The sequence below is a fragment of the Dasypus novemcinctus genome, chromosome 2 (genome assembly GCF_030445035.2).
Source record: "Dasypus novemcinctus isolate mDasNov1 chromosome 2, mDasNov1.1.hap2, whole genome shotgun sequence".
Taxonomy (NCBI): domain Eukaryota; kingdom Metazoa; phylum Chordata; class Mammalia; order Cingulata; family Dasypodidae; genus Dasypus; species Dasypus novemcinctus.
In genome coordinates this window covers 143437977-143456122 of record NC_080674.1, presented here as the reverse complement: position 1 = coordinate 143456122, position 18146 = coordinate 143437977, and the positions used below count along the sequence as shown (strand labels likewise).

The window sequence follows — 18146 nt, the reverse complement described above, 5'->3', positions numbered from 1 at the left end:
ACCATGCCAGAAGCAAGCACCACTGGACCCTCAAGGCTATCTTCAGCACCCAGGACAGCGTCTGCAAATAAATGTTTGATGACTGAAAGAATAAATGAATGTCCCAAAGCTGGAAGGATTGGGAGTTTGGACTGCAGCCTGCAGAGATGCCCAGCAACCCTGCTGTGCCAGAGCTATGAAGGGGAAAATTTCCAAGGAGGGCACCCTTCACTACAGTAAAAGGATTCAAACTGATGAGATTGAACACATTCAACTTCTTCATACTGGAACAATGCCTTGTCTTGGTGTTAGTTGTGCAAGCACAGGGGATTTGCAGAAGCATGCTCCAAATTACTCACAAAGGTGGGAAGGAGAGAAATCAAGAATGATCCTTTCAAGGAATAAAAATAATTTGAGTTTGAGGAATGGTGAATGGATCTGTCTTGTATGCCAATTCTGAGGGGCTGGTGGTGGTGAGAAGGATTCTGAAGCTGCATGGAGCTCATTAAAGGATTCTAGGAATGATTATGGATGCCTGTTGTGGGCACAATTGGGAAGGACATCAGGATGTAAGCCCGATCACATAACAGCAAAACAACAGTGTTCTGGGAAGTGAATGTGGCTCAGCTGATAGAGCGTCTGCCTACCATATGGAGGGTCCAGGGTTCCATACCCAGGACCTCCTGACCCATACAGTGAGTTGGCCCAGGCACAGAGCTGTCGTGTGCAAGGAGTGCCCTGCTATGCAGGGGCGCCCCCATGTGGGGGTGCTCCACCCTCAAGGAGTGCGCCCTGCAAGGAGAGCTGCCCCACGTGAAAAAAGCACAGCCCACCCAGGAGTGACGCTGACAAATGGAGAGCTGACGCAGCAAAATGACTCAACAACAAAAGACACAGTTTCCTGATGCCACTGAGGGTGCAAGTGGACACAGAAGAAAACACAGCGAATGGACACAGAGAGCAGACAATGGCTGGGGGGGGGGGGAAGGAAGGGAGAGAAATAAATAAAAATAAATCTTAAAAAAAATTAAAAAAAATGTTCTAGTGAGGAATAAAGTTTAGAATAATGTGATCCTTCTAGAAATCAGACTGTGGATAAAGCTTTGTTCCCCCTTTGTTATCCCTGTGAAAATGCCACCAAGGCTCACGGCCACCTCTCTGACGCCCTTTACTGGTGAGTGCCAGAGCTGGTGGGCGGGGAGAGCGCCGACGAGGCTTTCTCTTCCAGGACAGTCCTCGCAGCCACCAGGCCCTCCTCTCCCTGCCTGGGGTACCGGGGTAGAAGGTGTGAGACGCTGCCCCTCCAGCTTCCCCTCACCTGCGTGGGGTGGGTTTTTTCCGGCTCAGAGATGTCTAAAGGGTCTAAGTGGAGGTGGGAATGAAGGCGCTCAGGAATCTTTTGGAAGCCAGACATCTGATACAGGAAAGACCTGAAGAGGTTTTCAGCGTTTTTATTTGGAACTGAGAAAAAAAACCAGTTTCTCAATGAGTTCCCAGTGAATTTAAAACAGTCATGGGGGAGGCCTATTTCTGCCCACTTTTTACGTGGCACGAGTCCAGCTCGAAATCAATGGTGATCGACCAAGGGTCCCCACTGCTTCCTTACCAGGGCAGCAGCTCAGTGCCCTCAGCCAGGGGGTGAGGGACAAAGTGCTTGCAATTGTGAAAAAAAGGAGTCCAAGGCAGCACTCTCAGCTGCAGGCCCACCTGGAACAGCTAGGGTGGGGTGGGGAGACTGCGCCCCTGAGGAAGCCCCTCTTGCTTCAGTAAATGCACCACCTCAGGTTCCAGAGACACCGTCAGCATCGACAGGTCAGGCGACGTCAGCCCTGGGAAAAAGGAGGCGAGATGAGCACTTCAACCAGCTGCACTGACCTGTCAGCAAGACCCATGGGCCAAACCTGTTTGTGAGGCAACAATGGGCTAAGTGTGGCCATGAGCACAGACTGGTTAAAGGCTGTGAGGCTTGTCTGTGGTCGTTTATAACTGTTCAAAGAAGATATTATAGAAAGAATGTATCATCTTTCCTTGAAGGTGAATTTTCCTGACACTGAAAGTAGTTCTGTGAGATTGGGAGCACGGATGTCAGTGCAGAGGCAGCCAGCACTATTCCAGGAAGGTTCTGGGAGCAGGGAATCCTGGTGGGTGGGTAGAGATGGTGCAGTTGGATTGGGGGGCCTCAGACCTGCTCCTTCCATACAAGGCCACCTTCCTGCATTGTCCGAGTCTGGTTTCTTGGGTGAATTTGCAGTAACCATGCAAACAGACACAAATAACTGCAAGGACAAAACAACTACCTCATGCGGTGTTTCCTGGGTTTCCAATTGTCCTTGGGTCATTAATATGTGTAATCTGGGAGAGAAATCACTTAGTGGATGAATGGAAATGAAGTGCTCTTCCTCCACCAGACTTTTGTGGGTGCTGGGAAAGAGCTCTTTACCTGCTTGTTGGAAGGAATGGGGGTGGGGGCGGGGGCCGGACGCTGTACCCTCCAGTCACTTGGAAACAATTTCCACACACTTCCCGCCACCTGCACTCAGGGTCTCTTGAGCTAGCTGCCATCGCACCACTTCCTAGGAACTCGTTTTCCAGCATGTATCACTGCTCTCTCTCCTCTGTCTAGACACGAGGGAAGCACTGCTGCCTGCAGCAGGACCTGCGCCGATTCTCAGAGCTTCTTGATAAATTCAAATCTAGGACTTGTAAAAATGGCATTCTTGGGTTAGAGCAGGGAGTTGGAAAACGGGGTGTGGCTTGTTCGAGCGGAGGCTCCATACAAGTTGCTGGATACCTCCTGCTGCCCCTGATGGGCTCCAGCCTCTCCCACCCCCAGCCCCTTGCCCGGGAGCACTTTGGAAGGAAGCCTTCCCATTGGGCTGGTTGCTGCTCTGGTAGGCAAGGTGATGGTGATTTGGTTTGCTGGAGACTTCCTCCTGAAGTGGCAAATCCCCAGGGTGCCCACGAGTGGCAGGGCATGACCGCCTGGGCAAGCGTCCAGCCACTCCTGGGATCTGCGAGGTCTTGGCATTAAATGAGTGTGCAGCTGAAGATTTAATGACATGGAAAAATGGTCCTAACTGTTAAGTGGGAGGAATGGGCTACAAAACCCTGTATAAAGTATGATCCCATTTTGGGACACTTGGAGAAATAATAGCGAAGTATTGGGATTATGGACATTTTAATTTGTTATTTCTGTTTATTTTGTACATTCTATTTTTCCTACATAAAAGTGCCCTGATTTTATTACAGGATTTTTAAGAGTTACTTTCATCTCTTAAAAGGGTGGGGAGGGGGGAAGAGCAGGGGTGGCTGATACCTGAACACAGCTTTAAGAACAAAACCACTATTCTCCCCCGCCCTGGACATAGCCCAAACACAGTAGCTCTTCATCCAAGATGTTTAACTATGCGAAGTGTGTTGCTAACCTTCTCCTTTTATAAGAAAGGGCAAAAAGCCAGGAAAGCAGTGACTGTTGGTGCTTTAGTAAAAAGCTGAAAAAGCGTTTTCTTAAAGTCAATTTCTAGGATTTCTCCCAGGCTCGCTACAGTCCCCTTGAATGACCTTGTCCTTTCTCTGCTTCTATTAACTGCACAATCCATGAGTCCAAGGAGGGCTGCTGCCCCAAACACTTCTGCCAGCCTGGAGAGAAGGCAGCAGTGAGATTTTCTAGAATACCTTAATGAAGGTGAGAAGCAGGCCCCAAAATTCTTGGGAAAATTTTCAGTAACCAAGGTGGAAGCAAAATGGTTTCCTAGTTGATTAGAAAACTTGGTGACTTGCCCCACTGTGTTGTCTGAGCTTTGGTGATAACCAGTTTGGGGCCAGAGAAGGAAAACAAGGGAGAAAAAACAAGGAGAGGAAGAGGAGGCACTGAGAGGGGAAAGAAGGTTGATCATCCACCAATCCCCAGCGTTTCTGAGTGGCCTCTTGTGTGCCAGGCTCTGTGTTAGGCATCAGGGATTCAGAGGTGGAAAAAATCGTCACAGCTGTCCTGGGCCTTTCACGCTGGCTGCAGAGTGAGGAACCAAGCAGGCAGTTACAATGCAGTGTGATGTGGTAGGGAAGGAACAGGAACTGTGAGAGGGAGCCTACAGCAGGCACAACTCACCCCCAGAGGCATCAGGAAGACTTCCTGGAGGAGGAGGCTTCTGAACCGAGGCCCATGTGGCCGAGGAGCTAGTGAAGCCGAGTACCAGGGGGAAAGGTGCTAGAAGGTATCAGGTAGAGGGAAGAGAGCGAGCAAAGATCTAGAGGTGAGATAGAAGGTGGAATGTGTAGGATGGTGTGAGAGAGCAGGCTGGAGAAGGAGGCAGCACTAAGAACTGACGCTTCATCCAGAGAGCAATGGGGAGCCAGAGAGGGTGTTTGAGCAAGGCAGTCACTTGAGCAGCAGATTCCTCAGGCCGCAGTGATCTCTCTGCAAGGAGGAAGGGAAGAGGAAAGGATGCAGGAGGCAGAGAATGGTGGCCGAGACTTGCCCTCCACGGCTTCTTGGTGGCTTTGGCTTTCGGTGGGGAGGTTGGAGACAGTGCCCCGTGTGAGCGGAGTCACGGAAGGCTCAAGTCAGGCTTCCTGGTTCAAGTCCTCCCTCCTGAACCTTGTACAGGAAGCTAGAAACACTTCTCTCCCCAAAGGCGGCCGAAGCAGCTGAGTGGGAAATGGATATTGCGCGCTCGCTCGAGGCAGGGCAGTCCTGTGCCGGCTCCTCCCCCGGGGACGCGGTCCATTCCCAGCCACAGGTGGGCACTTCAGAAGCGCTTTCCAGCGACGAGAAGGGGGCGATGCGTTTCCCACACTAACACCGATTAGACAGCAACCTGTGACAGCGCGCACGTCAGAAGGCCCGACACTTTCATGACCAAGAGAAGGGTTTCAAGTTCCCGGGAGGTCGATCGGCTGGACAGGAGACACACTGACCTGACGCTCACGGGTCTGTCACCGCGTGGTCCCCTCGGAGGGCGTGCAGCGAGAGCTCGTACCCGAGGAACATGGCAGCGCTCATGGGGAAGCCCCGCATGGCGTTCACGGTGACACCCCTGAAAAACACCTTTGCACGGGAGGCCGGGTTATTACGGTGACGCTCTGCGGGGCACCACGAGGGGCAGGGAGAGGGCTGGTGGTGCTGCCCCAGCTCGGGCTGGACCCCGCAGAGCCCACGGACCTGGCGTGGACCCCACAGGGAGCCGCGGGCGGCCGCTCCCCTCACCCATGTCTCCTCTGACCTGATACGCATCTTCTAACCACTAAGGCAAACTGGAATCCGGCCAACGCCCGCACACACTTGCTCGGCGACTCTCGTATGTGCACACATACGTGAGTCTCTCGAATATGGAAGTTCTATCTCTCCACTCCGCTCACTTGGTGATGGCAGACTGTGACAGGTGCTTCATGGCACATCCCCAAAGTAGCAGTGTGGGGAAAGACTTGGGCGGTGCTTAAGACTCTGCAGACGTCGAGTTGAGGCACAGCTTTGCCATTTAGTAGCTGCATCACTGGGCAAGCAACAAACTCGCTGAACCTCCCTTTACCCACTGTAAGGTGGAGGTAGTACCAGCATTTATGTGGTAGAGGCAATAAACAAGATGGTATTTTTAGGGCACTTACAGTGTCTGGCAGGTAGTAAGCACTCATTAACTGTCAAACCTCAGCATCACTGCCATTATCATCAATTGCCACTATCATTATGCTGAGTAGAACTCAATGTCAATCATGAGCGTGAGGGCTGAGAAGTCAAGAAATAAAGCAAGAAAATAAACACTGAAAGTAATTAGTGTGTTTATGAGCTGCTAAAGGCTGCCTTTAATACCATGAGGAGCCCAAGTTTGTCTTCCATCTGTAGGGATTATTGCAAGATGCTTCCTCAGCACTTCCTGTGACCTTCCTTTCTTCCCTGACCCTCTTCCTGCTTGGTGGTGGAAGGACACTGATAAATGGATGTAGTGCCTGCCCTGCCCTTGTCAGGAAAACAGGTAAGGGCTTCAGGGAAGCTCTGGGATGGGAGGGGAGTGAGAGAACTATCCCAAACTAAAGGCAATGCCCACCCAGGTATAAACTACCCAAGAACGTGAGATAAGACATAAGCCTGTTGTCTGACTCCTGTATTATTTACAAAGTCTAAGATATAGAGGCAGGACTGTCATTTTAAAGTAGAAATCCAGCCGCTCAAGCGTGCCGGGTCTTCTCAGACGCTGGGCGTCTGGTGTCTGGGCAGGTGCAGGCCGCTGCCCTCGGCAGGATGTCGGGTGACCTGCTGCAGAGAGGGGTCTGCGCCCCGAGACACTGTGGCTGCCTCAGAGATGGCAAAGGGAGAGAAGAGGGCCTTGGTGGCCTCTGGGGAAGCCTTGGCCCTTGGCCCGGACGGTGAGCTGAGGGGCTCCCCAGAGGTCAGCGGAGTGCTGAGCCAGGCCCTGCAGCGATTAAGGCAGGGCACGGGGGGGCCCTTGCACGTGAGCCCTCCTCTCATTCTAACCTCCCTGGAATTCCACAGGCTCACCCAGAGTGACTGAACAACAGCAAGGAGCTGGACCAGGCTCCAGGTGGAAAATTCCATGCTGGGTGCCCACAGAGCCTGGTTTCTACTCCACGCTGCGAGGCCAGGCCAGGAAGGACCCAGTGCTGTGTGCTCGCTGCCTCGTCCGCAGCGCTGGGCCGCAGAACCAGGTCGGCTCAAACAGGCAGCCGTGAAGCCAGAGGAGGCAAAGAGAGCAGACCAGCCAGCTCCTCCCAGAACCTTCAGACCAGGCTCCCCCCTCGGGCCTCAGGGATGAAACCCACGCCCCTTCCCAGGTCCCCAAGACCCCCCAACACTGCCCTGCCCCTTCTCGGGGCTGCTTCTCACTCCCAACACTCCAGGCAGGCTAGAGGCCTCTTCCCACCACGTGGCCCCCTTTAGTCTCTGCCTGGGATGCTCCCCCAGCTCGGCTTCCATCTGGCAGTGCTCCACGGCCACCCAGGTGGGACCGCGGCCTGCTGTGCTCAGGGCCTCCCCATCTCGGCACCTCTCCCACCCATCGCCCCGATGGGTCTGTCTTCCCACTAACAGCGGCGGTGGGTGAAAGCAGGGCTGCCTGCGTGGGCCACTTCTGAATCCCTAGTGCTTGCCCAGAGTAGAACTTCCAGGGACGCTGATTAATGAATCTGTGGATGGACAACCAAGCAAGTGATAGAACTGCACGCATAAATGAAAAGGAACAGTCTCTAAAGATACGGTGCTGGCTTGGGGAGGGCTCCTGAGCGCAGGGGCAGCACCACAGGGCGACCCAGCACTGTGCCTCGGGGAGCATGTCCACCTGCACAGGGTCTCTGGTCTCCCGATGCACAGACCCCTTTGTACACACCTCTGTGGAGCTTATTTCACATGACAACTCTCCAGTACCATCCGTGGCTCATGGGGTCCACATGCCCCCGAGCTTTTCTTCTGTCTCCGCTTGGGTATCACCCCCAAGTCTGTGGACCTTGAATGGCTCTTATGATAAAGATGCTCTCTGGTCATCATTAAGGGAGTGAGAAAGAGATATCAAATTGGCCACCATTCCCATCGTTTCATTCCTTTTCAATTTTTTATTACAACTGAGTTCTTCCTTGGGACAGGGGGCCCAGGTTGGGTGATGATGGCCTTGGGTTTTGTGCCTCAGTGAGCCACAGTAAAAACTGTCTGAGAACAGGCACAGAGCCAAGCGTCCAGAGTCCCCTGGGCTCTGGGAAAGGGATTCTCTCACAGCTGCTGGAAATCTGCCTTTGAGTCAATCCAATTTGCCAGAACTTTGTGGGTAGGTTTTTTTTTTTTTCAGCATTACTATTTATGTTTATATACAGACACTCACATAAATGCACATACATTCTTATACACACATGCACATATGCTTGCTCATGCTGTGAATAATTATGGAACATACCACAATAAAATACTTTTGAGGAGAGGACTGGGGACCTCAGGAAGGATTTTAAACAGTATATCCTCTTGTACTTTTTAAAATTTCCTGTCTACTCTTTAAACTAACTGATAAAAAATAAACAGAACATTCATTTAGAGCCATCTTGTACGTGGTGTGGCTAATCAAAGTGAGTATCACTCTCTGTAGCTAAAACCTATCTCTGAATATACACTATGGACCCAACACTATAAGGTTAAGAAATTGATTATCTGGCCTCAGCTGCCTTCCAGAACTTTGTTTTTTTATATAACACTGTAATTTGGGGAGGAAATAATATCATCAATATATTTTGCCCCTATAGACATTTTAGAATTATGACACAATATTTTGGGAAACAGACAAAAACATCTCAAATAAAAACAGAACAATCAGCTTTGAATCTCTTTTGTGTCCCTCTGTACTTGGTTAAATTGCAAACTGCTTCTGCTGATAAAGAAAAAGAAGAAAGAGAAAAGAACACTTGAGGCTCTACCTTTCTTTCAGAAGAGTTCTTGTTAAAAAAAAAAAAAAGAATTTAAGGTAATGAGAATGTGAAACTTGAAGCCCTAAAAGTATAAAGATAGAAACAGAGCTCCAGCTCTATCACTTGCTCTTGGCGAAACAGAGTCCCAGGCCCCTGCCTGTCTTTGTCCCTGGGCCGCAGGCGGTCAGAGCCTTCCTCAACAGGTGGTGACCCGAGGTGGACGCCCCATCACCTGCCACCTGCCTGACCACGACCAGGCCCCACTATTGGCTCAGCAGCATGTTAGCTTCAGGAGGATTTGGTCCCTGTGGTTTACTGCTAGGACCTCAGCTCTCAGAACCATGCTTGGCCCATACCATGCTCTAAAAATAAGTATTGGTCAAATTAATATTGAACTGGTGAGAACTAAAGCCCTCAGGGTCCCACACCTTCCACCCCACTCCAGGAGCTGTTGTAAACCAGATCCCCCCCCACACAGGGCCTTTCACTATTTAAACCAAGGCACCGTTTCCATTGGCTCCTCATAGGGTAGTTTTGCCCTTAAGATTTAGTCCTTCAGTCTAGCTCTTGGGGTCATTTTGAATCGTGTCCTTTCACCGTCTTCCTTGACACCGGGTCATCCGAAACTCTGGATCTTCCCCAAATTAGGGGGAGGAATAAGACCAGACTTCAAGGAAGCTGCTCTAAGAAGAGCAAGATGAGGCGGGTATAGAAATACCTGTCCACGATGGTGTGTGGGAAGTGCTGGGGGGCGTGCAGGAGTGCGGCGGAGGGCGTGGATTCTGGGGACGGCACCGAGGGGGCCTTTGTGCCAGGCGGTGAACCGCGCCTCCTCGAGGGGTGGGAGCATTCACCTCGCGGGGTTTGGGGCGAGGGAGTCATATGAGAAAAGTCTCCCTAAGGAACACTAACAAAACATGCTAAAAATAGGGTACTACTCTTTCAAATGGTTAACTCTTTCAAAATGTTTCTTATGTGTTATGCATTAAGCAAAGCAGTCTTATGTGTATTATTTAATTTAAGCCACAAACAACCCTGTCCTTCATGTTAAGAACGATCGTCCTCAGAGGAACAGAGGCGCTGGCTGCCCTCAGCTGCCCCACAGCCGGGCCTGGCTCAGGGTGGTGCGTCTAAGAGCAATGCCAGGAAAGGCAGGGCTCCGCCTGAGGGAGAGCAAGCATGACCTTTCCCAGCGGGTGCCGGGGGTGTCGTGGGAGGCCAGGCAGACAGGGACCAGTTTGTTTACAATCTTGGAGGCCAGACGTGGAAGTCTGGTCTTGCTTCTGGGATGGTGGGAAGGTGGGAAGGGCGTGTGGGTAGAACAAGCCCCTGGGTGTCGGGAGGACAGAGGAGAAGGGAGAATCGGGTGGGAGGGAAGGAGCCGGGTGGGAGGCCGCCCCACGACTGAGACCAGAGCGGAAGGGTCTGGATTTGTTAGGTGGGAGAGCAGAGGCCAGATCAGGGAGTGGGAGCTGGTGAGGGCCAGGAGGGTGGAAGGGGCTCTGAGACTTTCCCCTGGAGGAGGGGAGTGGGTGAAGCCCTGAGCGGCCGGCAGGTCTCCCATGCTGCTGAGAAGGCAGGGCCCACAGGGGTGGGTCGGGGCGCCGCCCTGCCGTGCACCAGCGGTGTGACCCAGGGCAGGCCGCAGGCCTCCCGGAGCCTCTGTCAGGTGGGGTGCACACCCCGCCCCGCCCGGCCCCAGGCCAGGGTGACAGCAGGAGTGTGTGCTCGGGGCAGGCCCCGCTGGCCACCGTTGGTAAAGGGTTCATCACTCGGTCTCCTGAGTCTCTTCTCTTTCATCCCACATCCCCCGAATGCCAGGACCACCTGCATTCAGGGGGCCTGAAACCCCCCTGCCGACCCTGGGATGCTTACTTTAAGACCTTCCTTCTGGTAACTCTGGGAGATACAGTCCAGGACACCTTTGTATTTGTTTAAATAAACCCCGTCGGCTTGGAGTCGACTTTTCACGACATCCATTGGAGTGGCTGTCCCCCAAGAAATTGCTCCTGTAAAAAGAGAGAGACAAACCGGGGTCTGAGGCCGCCCGGTTGGGGTCTGGAGGGGCCCTGCTCCCTGAGACTAGAAACGAGAACCCCTCAGAGCTCATGGGCTGCTGGGCAGACCGCTGGAGACGTGGGCAGGGCTCAGGATGGGGGCGTGTGGAGTGGCTCCCTCCTCCCTCGTCAAGCCTGGGCCCCTCGTCTGGAAAATGGGGCACGGGGACCTACCCATGGAGGGCAGCGCCGGGGACCAGGGCAGTCTTTACTAACAGTTTTACTGGGGAAACGGTAACAAGCCCAGAACGTACTGTGCAGCCCCTTTGCAGGCACCAGGGCAGAGGCCTGAGGCTGAAAGCCTGTGAGGTGGGAGGCAGGGTTAGCCCTCAACACGGAGAAGTGCAGGACTCTGCACACAGGCTGCTCGCCAGGGAGGGCTGGCCTCACAGAGCAGGCTTTAAACATCGCTTTCCTTTCCAAGTATGTGACTAAAAGCCCGAGGACCACGTGCCACTGAGTCATCTGCACTGGACAAGCTCAGCTGCTTGTGTTTGAGAACTTTTGTGACTTTATAAAGGACTCTAGAAAAACAACGCCAGGTTATTGTGTAAACACAGAAATTGGCACATTCTAAAGTGGGGAGAGAAAAGCAAACTGATGCCAAAGTCCAGGGCAGCTGGTTTGCAAGGCTTTTGTAATTGCTGCTCCACTGTTCTCAAAAGAGAACTTTGCCTGCCCCGGGTCCTCTGCCCATCCCAGACTCCAGTCCCCTTGGCCTCCTACCCACAGCCCTCAGGACCTCCACCCTCTCCTGCCTCCTGCATAGGTAAGGGGACCCCTACGCAGGCATCGCCCCAGGTGCTGCCCTGGCAGCACCCCTGTCCCTCAGCCTGCAGGTGAGAGCACCATAAAACAAGATCTGCCTGTCAGGCCATTCCCATCTGCTCCCACCAGAAATGAGAACAAACCGGGCCTTGTTTGTCCACCCAGCCAAGTACTTATTGAGCACTTACTTTGAGCCAGGCAGAAATTGGCCTCAGCAATGTGTGGGTGAGGCAGTGTGTGTTTGGTGGTTAAGATGTGGGTTTTGTTATGTGTTTGTTTTTAGTTTAAAATAGCTAATGATGATGATGATAAGGACAAGGAGGAGAATAAAAATGAACACATTTCAGATCAGCATCAAACATGCCATGCTACCTGCTGTCTTACAAAGCAACCCTCTCTTTTTTTTTTTTTTTTGAGCTTCCGGAGCTGGGGATTGAAACTGGGACCTCATATATGGGAAGCCGGTGCTCAACCACTGCACCGCATCAGCTCCCTTGAGTTGGTTTTTCCATTTGCTTGCCTGTTTGGGTTTTTTTTTTGTTTTTAGGGAGGCACTGGGAACCGAATCTGAGGCCTCCCATGTGGGAAGCAGGTGCTTGACAACTTGAGCCATACCCGTTTCCAGCAATCCTCTCTTGACCTCCCTCTTCCCCTTGTCATAGCACCATGTCCCTGTCCTCTTTACAGCAGAATGCCTCAGAAGTGTTCTGTGGACCTGCTTCTCTACTCTCTTCCAACCAGTTCTCTCTTCATCCCACTTTAATCAGGTTTCCGCACCCTCCTCTCCTCCAAGGGGCTCTCTGCAAAGTCCCTGATGACTTCCACATGGGTAAATGCCGGGGCTGAGTCTCAGGTCACACCTTACCTGACCTCTCCTGGTGGCCCCTCCTCCTTGAAACTTCCTTCATCTCCCTTGAGGGCATCACACTAAGCTGTTTCTTTTTTCTCTCTTCCTGCCCTTTTGGCCAGCTCCCTCTCCCTCTCCTTTGTGGATCTCAACACCCGCCCCACCTCTAAAGGCTGAGGGCCCCCCAGCTCCATCACCGACACTCTCTCCACTTCCCCTAAACGAGCTCACCCGGCTCACGACTCTAAATGCCTTCTTTATGCCCGTGGCCCATAAATGTGTTTCCAGCCCAGACCCCTCCCCTGCACTCCATACTCATGTATCCCACACGCCCCCTCGCGTCTCCACTGGGGTGTTTAACAGGCTTTGCAAACACAGCACACCCTGAATTAGCTGCTAGCTGGCTTCTCCCCACCTGTTCCCATCTCGTTTAATGGAAATCCATCCCTCCGAGTTTATGGGTCTAAAACTTTGGAAGCATCCTTGACTTCTCCCTTTATTTCAAACTTCACATACTATCCTTTGGAAAACCTTCAACATATGCTCAGAATTGGACCACTTTCCACTACCTCCACTAACACTGACACCTCCTGGATCCAAACCTCAAACACCTCTTGCTTCAACGATTGCAATAACCTTCTACCTGGTTTCCCTTGTTCCCCTAACATCAATTCTCCTCACAGCAGCCACAGGAATGCTTTAACAACACAAATCCTGAAATGCCAGTGCCCTACTCAAAGCCCTGCGCTGTGTCCCCGTGCCATTTGGGGTCAACCTCCTTGCGGTGGTTTTCAAGGCCCTCGAGCCTCTGGCCCCCTCGACCCCTCAGCCTGCTTCTACTCCTCTGCTAGTGCCTCTGCTCCTTCCACACTGGACTCGGCCCTGCAGGCTGAATGTGCAGGCACTCCCCTCGCTGCAGGCACTTTGTCTGTGCTATCCCCGCTGCCTGGACACTCTTCGGGTCTGTCAACAAATGCCATCTCAGGCAGGGCTTCGCTCTAAAACGGCAGCCCCTGCCACACTCCCCATCCCCATCCCTGCCTGCTTTTCCTCCTGTGTATCACCACCTATCTCTCTATTTTATTTATTTTCTAACTCTTCTCTCTAACATAAGGTCCTTGAGAGCAGGGATTTTTGTCTGTTTTGAACAGTGCCTGGCACATAAGAGGGACTCAAACCATATTTGCCAACGAATTGATGAATGAATTTATTCCATATATATTATGATCTTGATACTTGATCACACCCAGCCTTCTTGAATTCTCACAACAGCCCCATCCCAAAGCTACTGATATGATCTCAACTTTTCAGATGAGAAAACTAAAGCACAGGGAGGTTAAGTGGCCAGTGCAAGGTCCCAAAATGAATAAGTGGGTATTTGAACTTGTATCTGATTCTAGAACCCCTGAAACACTGCCTGCACTAACTGTGTGACCTTGGGTTGGTTACTTCGTCTCTCTGAGCCTAAGTTACCTCATCTGAAAAGGAGGGAGATTGATTCCTACCTTACCGGGCCAATGAAATCCTTACACTAGAAAGGGTTGCAGTACGCCCATATTCAATAAAGGTGAACCATGATAACAGAGTTCCTTTTCAAGGTACATAATGCTTGAAACAGAGTAACTGCTCAATATATATCTGTTTACAGACAGTTGGATGAGCCCAAACAGGGGCTGGTCATCCCCATAGCTCCAGAGAGGAAGGGATGAGAGAAGGGGGAAGGCCATTCCCCCTCCCAGCCCTCCACCTGCCTGGACTTGGCAAAGAATTCCTGGAAGTGTGGCTGGATGAGCCCTGCCCTCCCCGGGGCCGAGGCATGGCAGGCTCCCCAGCCGTCTCATGGCAGAGGCTGGCACAGGGACGGGGCCCCGCCACCGCCCACCCTTACCTGCCATGCCGCCCGCCAGCCACACGGCACAGGGGCTGGGGCCTGTGCAGGCCTCGGGTGTGATCCACTCACTCAGGAACACGTAGGGGATGAAGTAGAGGCAATAGCCGGGGACGTCCCTCAGCAGCATGGCGCTGGCCCCCCGGTACAGTCCCGCCAGGCCCTCGGTCCGCACGATGGTTGCGATGCAGTGCACAGGACCCTGGTACACTGGCCGCTCCCCACGAGCCAGCGCCCTGGGCTTCAAGCGGAGGTTGGCTGCAGAGTCAGAGGGAGAAGATGGCAAGTGAGCCATGGGGCAAGAGCCAGGCCATTTCCGGGCACAGGCTAGCCTGCTGACAGTTTTCTCACATGGCTCACCAGTTTTCACCAACTTCCTGACCTCCTTGGCAACTCAAACCGGGACTCTGAAGTCACAAGGATCTCCTGCCAACATGCGCGGCCAGACTGGATGCAGTCCCAGCCAGGTGATAAAGCACTCATTGCCTTAGGAGCCCAGAGGTTTCCGACCAACCGCCCCAGTCTTTCTAAGCAGCTATGACTGCAGACTGCCTAGGATAATTTATGACAAGCCGAACCAAGATCTTCTGCATTTTTGAAGAGGCTGGAAACTCCAACACATTCTCTCCCCTCCCCCAGATGTGTGTGTGCATGGGTGTGCACGTGTGTGTATTTACCTATGCACAATGTGTCAAAAGCCAGACTGTCCTGGTTCAAAATCCCACCTCTACCACTTACAAGCTTTTTGACTGTGGCAGGGCAGCTTTCCCAGTCTCTGCTTCCTTTAACAAGGGCACAAGCTGCTGTGAGTATAAATAAGGTAATACACATAAAGAGTTCAGCCTAGTGCTTGGAACACTGCAGGGGCTCAATAAGTAACCAACAGGACTATTTCACCGAGGCAGAGGTGGCTGCATACATCGGGTGCAGGACCTCTGGGCTGGAAGGCTGGGCAGGCTCTCACTGCCTCACTCCAGCCCTGGCCAGGCTGTGCCCTGAAACAGCCGGTAGGGCTACCCCAGCATCCCCAGCCCCTCAAAACCTGGGGACCTCAAGGCCTGCTGGCCCCCAACCTCCAAGTTCTGTGCTGACAGATCGTATGCTGTTCATGCCTATAGCATCTTCTAGGGGTGCACATTGTCGGCAGAGAGTCTCTTTCCTGCTCAGTCTTCCTGCCTGCTGCCCTCTGCGTCCCTCTCTGCTGCCCTCTTCTCCTTCCCCTCTGCTAAGCACCCTTTAGCAATGCTTTGGCTCACGTCCAGAGAGACCTCCCAATCCCAGTGCAGATAAGCAGACTCTTGTTCTCAACTTTCCCTTCTCAAAGGACTCATGGGACATGACCAGGAAAGAAATGACGTGAAGTTTGTGACCACAGGCCCATTCTGGCACCTGGGTTTCATTCTCCATACACAGTGTTTCAGTTTGGCTTTTTACATGCTGGCAAACAGGCAGATCACTTTCATTATACAGTTGAACTTCCAAGTGCCCCGGAACAGTCTCATCTTTATCAGATGACACTCAGCCCGTGACTCCACAGTCCAAGCTGGTGATCTGGCCATAAAGTGCAACCTGTACTTTCACCCATCGTAGCAGCCGGTAAGGTCAAGGATGAGGCTACCACTCCCCTGGGAAGGCACTTGAACAAACTCATCCCATGTGGGAGGAAGAGAGGAATCACTGCTGTCTGTGTTAGGCCAAATACAGTGTGTGCAGAAGGCCGAGGCCCATTCATTTCTTCCTCAGTGACTCCCTTGGGATGGGCAGGGGTGGTGGCCACTTCTGAGAGGTCGGAGCAAGGTCAGACACTGTGGCCTTTGAGAGCCCCCTGGGAGTCACTAGACACCCCTTCCTCTCCCAAACCCACAATGATACTGCTTTTGTCATTCTGGGAAACTTGGCCATTAGACAGAATAGGTGCCGTTGTTCAAAGTATAAACTTTGCTGGCACCTCATTCATCGCCAAGTTAGAGACTTGACCCCGGAGTCAAGGTTTTCATGAATCAGCTATGATGTGGTTTTCAGGAGTTATTGATTGAAGGAGACTGTTCTGATAATAGCCTCCTTGTCTGAATGTGCAGATGTCGGAAAAACACTTGCCAAGCCTCGAACTGGCCTGGTCCATGAGAACCAAACCTCTACGTTTTTTTTCTTTTCTTCCCAAGATAAGCAATAAGGACATTCCCTCGCCTTCTCCCCGATTTGTAACATAATCAATTTAGCTTTTATTGCCTGGGAATTACCCAGTCACTACTATTAAAGCAATATAATTGTCTTAATGACTACCATCACCGGAACAGTGACACGCATCTGAGCTGGAGGCCACAGTTGCCCTCGACACGACACAGGTTTATACTGTGAGGTGCTCAGAACTTCTTTCAACCTCCTCATGCCCAGCATAATTTAAGAAAACTTTTTACTTGGAAATAATTTTGAATTTGCTGGAAGGCCAAGAAGAAAACTAGTACAAAGCACACCCATGTCCCCTTTCCCTGGAGTCACCTATTGCTAACATTTTACCTCATTTCCTTTATGACCTGTGTGTTCCCGCACCCTCCACACCCTTCTCAATTTTGTGCAGGCAATTAGGCAAAAGAGATGCCATCGTCCCAGTGTAAAAGCTTTGCCTGTGCAGTGTCCATCCCTAGGTAACGATGACCCACGAGTCAAGGTTTTCATGAATCAGTTCTGGGTAGGATGTGGCTTTCAGGAGCTACTGGCTGAAGGAGACCGTCCTGATAACTTTCTCCTTGCTGGGCTGTGTGGAGGCTGGAAAACACTTGTCAAGCCCTGACGCAGCCCTGACAACATGAACCAACCCTGCGCTTTTCTTTTCAGGGCAAGAAATAAGGAAATTCTTTTGCGCACACACACAATTTTCTTATACATACATACATAATTTTATTTCTGCACTCTTTGAGGGTGAATTACATATATCATGGCCCTTTACCCATAAATACTTGAGTATGTATTTCCTAAGAATAGGGGTATTTATTGTTTTACATAATCATGGAATAGTTAGCAGTATGCCAGGAATCTACACTGGTAGTATTTTCACCTAACCTACCGTCTATAATCGAGTTGTCATTTGGTCTCATGATGCCCTTTATCGCATTTCCCCCTCCATGTCAGGGTCCAGTCTAGAGTCAGGTACAGCATTTAACTGTTTGAGTCTTTTGTGGACCCCAGAACATCCTGTTTTTAAAGAGAATTCATTCCTGGGTGTGTAACCCTAGTGCAGGTGGGAGCTTTTAATTAAATTACTTCAGGTAGGGGCTACGGTCAGGTTGTATGACCCAGGGGGGGTCTTAATCCTCTTACTGGAGTCCTTTATAAAGGGAGAAATAAAAAACTGCAGACACAGGAAAATACCGCAGAGACCGAGAGGAACCCAGAAGCTGAGGGAGAAGGCCCTGGAGCCAGAAGCTGAAATCAAGAGAACCCAGAAGCTGAGAGGAAGCCCCTTCAGCCAGAAGCTGAAAGCAACGAGGCCCCGGTGAGAGGAGGGAGGCCAGTGGACACTGCCATGTGCCCGATCGCCCACGGCTGCAGCTCTAGGAGACGAGCTCCTGATGATGCCTCGATTTGGACACTTCCACGGCCTCAGAACTGTAAGCTTTTAACCTAATAAATTCCCATTGTAAAAGCCAACACATTTCTGGTATATTGCTCCCAGCAGCTTTTAGTAAACTAAACAGTAGTCACGTCTGCTTGGTCTTCTTTAGTCTGGAACATTTCCAAGGCCTTTCTTTGTCTTTTATGACACTGACATTTTTTAGAGTACACTGCCTCTTAATAGAACTTTCCTCATTTTGGCTTTGGCTGATGTTTCCTTGTGCCTGTGTTGAGGTTACACTCTCTCAGCTGGGCCTCCCCGATTCTGAAGTCCTGCCTTTTTCCCCATGAAGACGGATCACCCTCAGGAGGCCCTAGTCTTCTTCTCTGACCTCCTATATCTTGCTTTTTAAAGTTTGTTTCCAAATTAAGGCTTAATTTACAGCCAATAAAATGTATATCTCTTAAGTGTACAGTTGGTAAGTTTTGACAGTTGTATGTACCTGTCTGACCACAACCTCTCCAAAAAATAACTTACACTTTAAACTATTTTTGCTCATAGCTCACATAAGCAGGGGAAAGATTCCACAGCCTACCCACTCCCTCCTGCTTTTCAAGGTAAAAGAACTTTGGGATATCCGTGAAGGATCATTCACTT

General features: G+C 51.4%; 1 protein-coding gene across 6 annotated transcripts in view; it reads right to left on the bottom strand.

The window, feature by feature from the left end:
• Positions 1-1414: 1414 nt before the first annotated feature.
• SLC25A48 (solute carrier family 25 member 48) overlaps positions 1415-18146 on the bottom strand; it is a 38960-nt gene continuing 22228 nt past the window's right edge. For 3 of the 6 annotated variants that reach the window (XM_004475883.3, XM_071210046.1, XM_058279099.2), the window contains 4 exons: positions 13937-14194; positions 10252-10385; positions 4897-5026; positions 1415-1808 (listed from right to left, as the gene is read on the bottom strand). In XM_004475883.3, the coding sequence (XP_004475940.1) occupies positions 4904-5026; positions 10252-10385; positions 13937-14194 (515 nt within the window). In that variant the 3' untranslated portion in view covers positions 1415-1808; positions 4897-4903. Of the gene's footprint in view, positions 1809-3155; positions 4797-4896; positions 5027-10251; positions 10386-13936; positions 14195-18146 lie in introns of those variants that run through there. The other 3 variants (XM_012518543.3, XM_004475882.5, XM_012518544.3) reach the window with 3 other exon arrangements.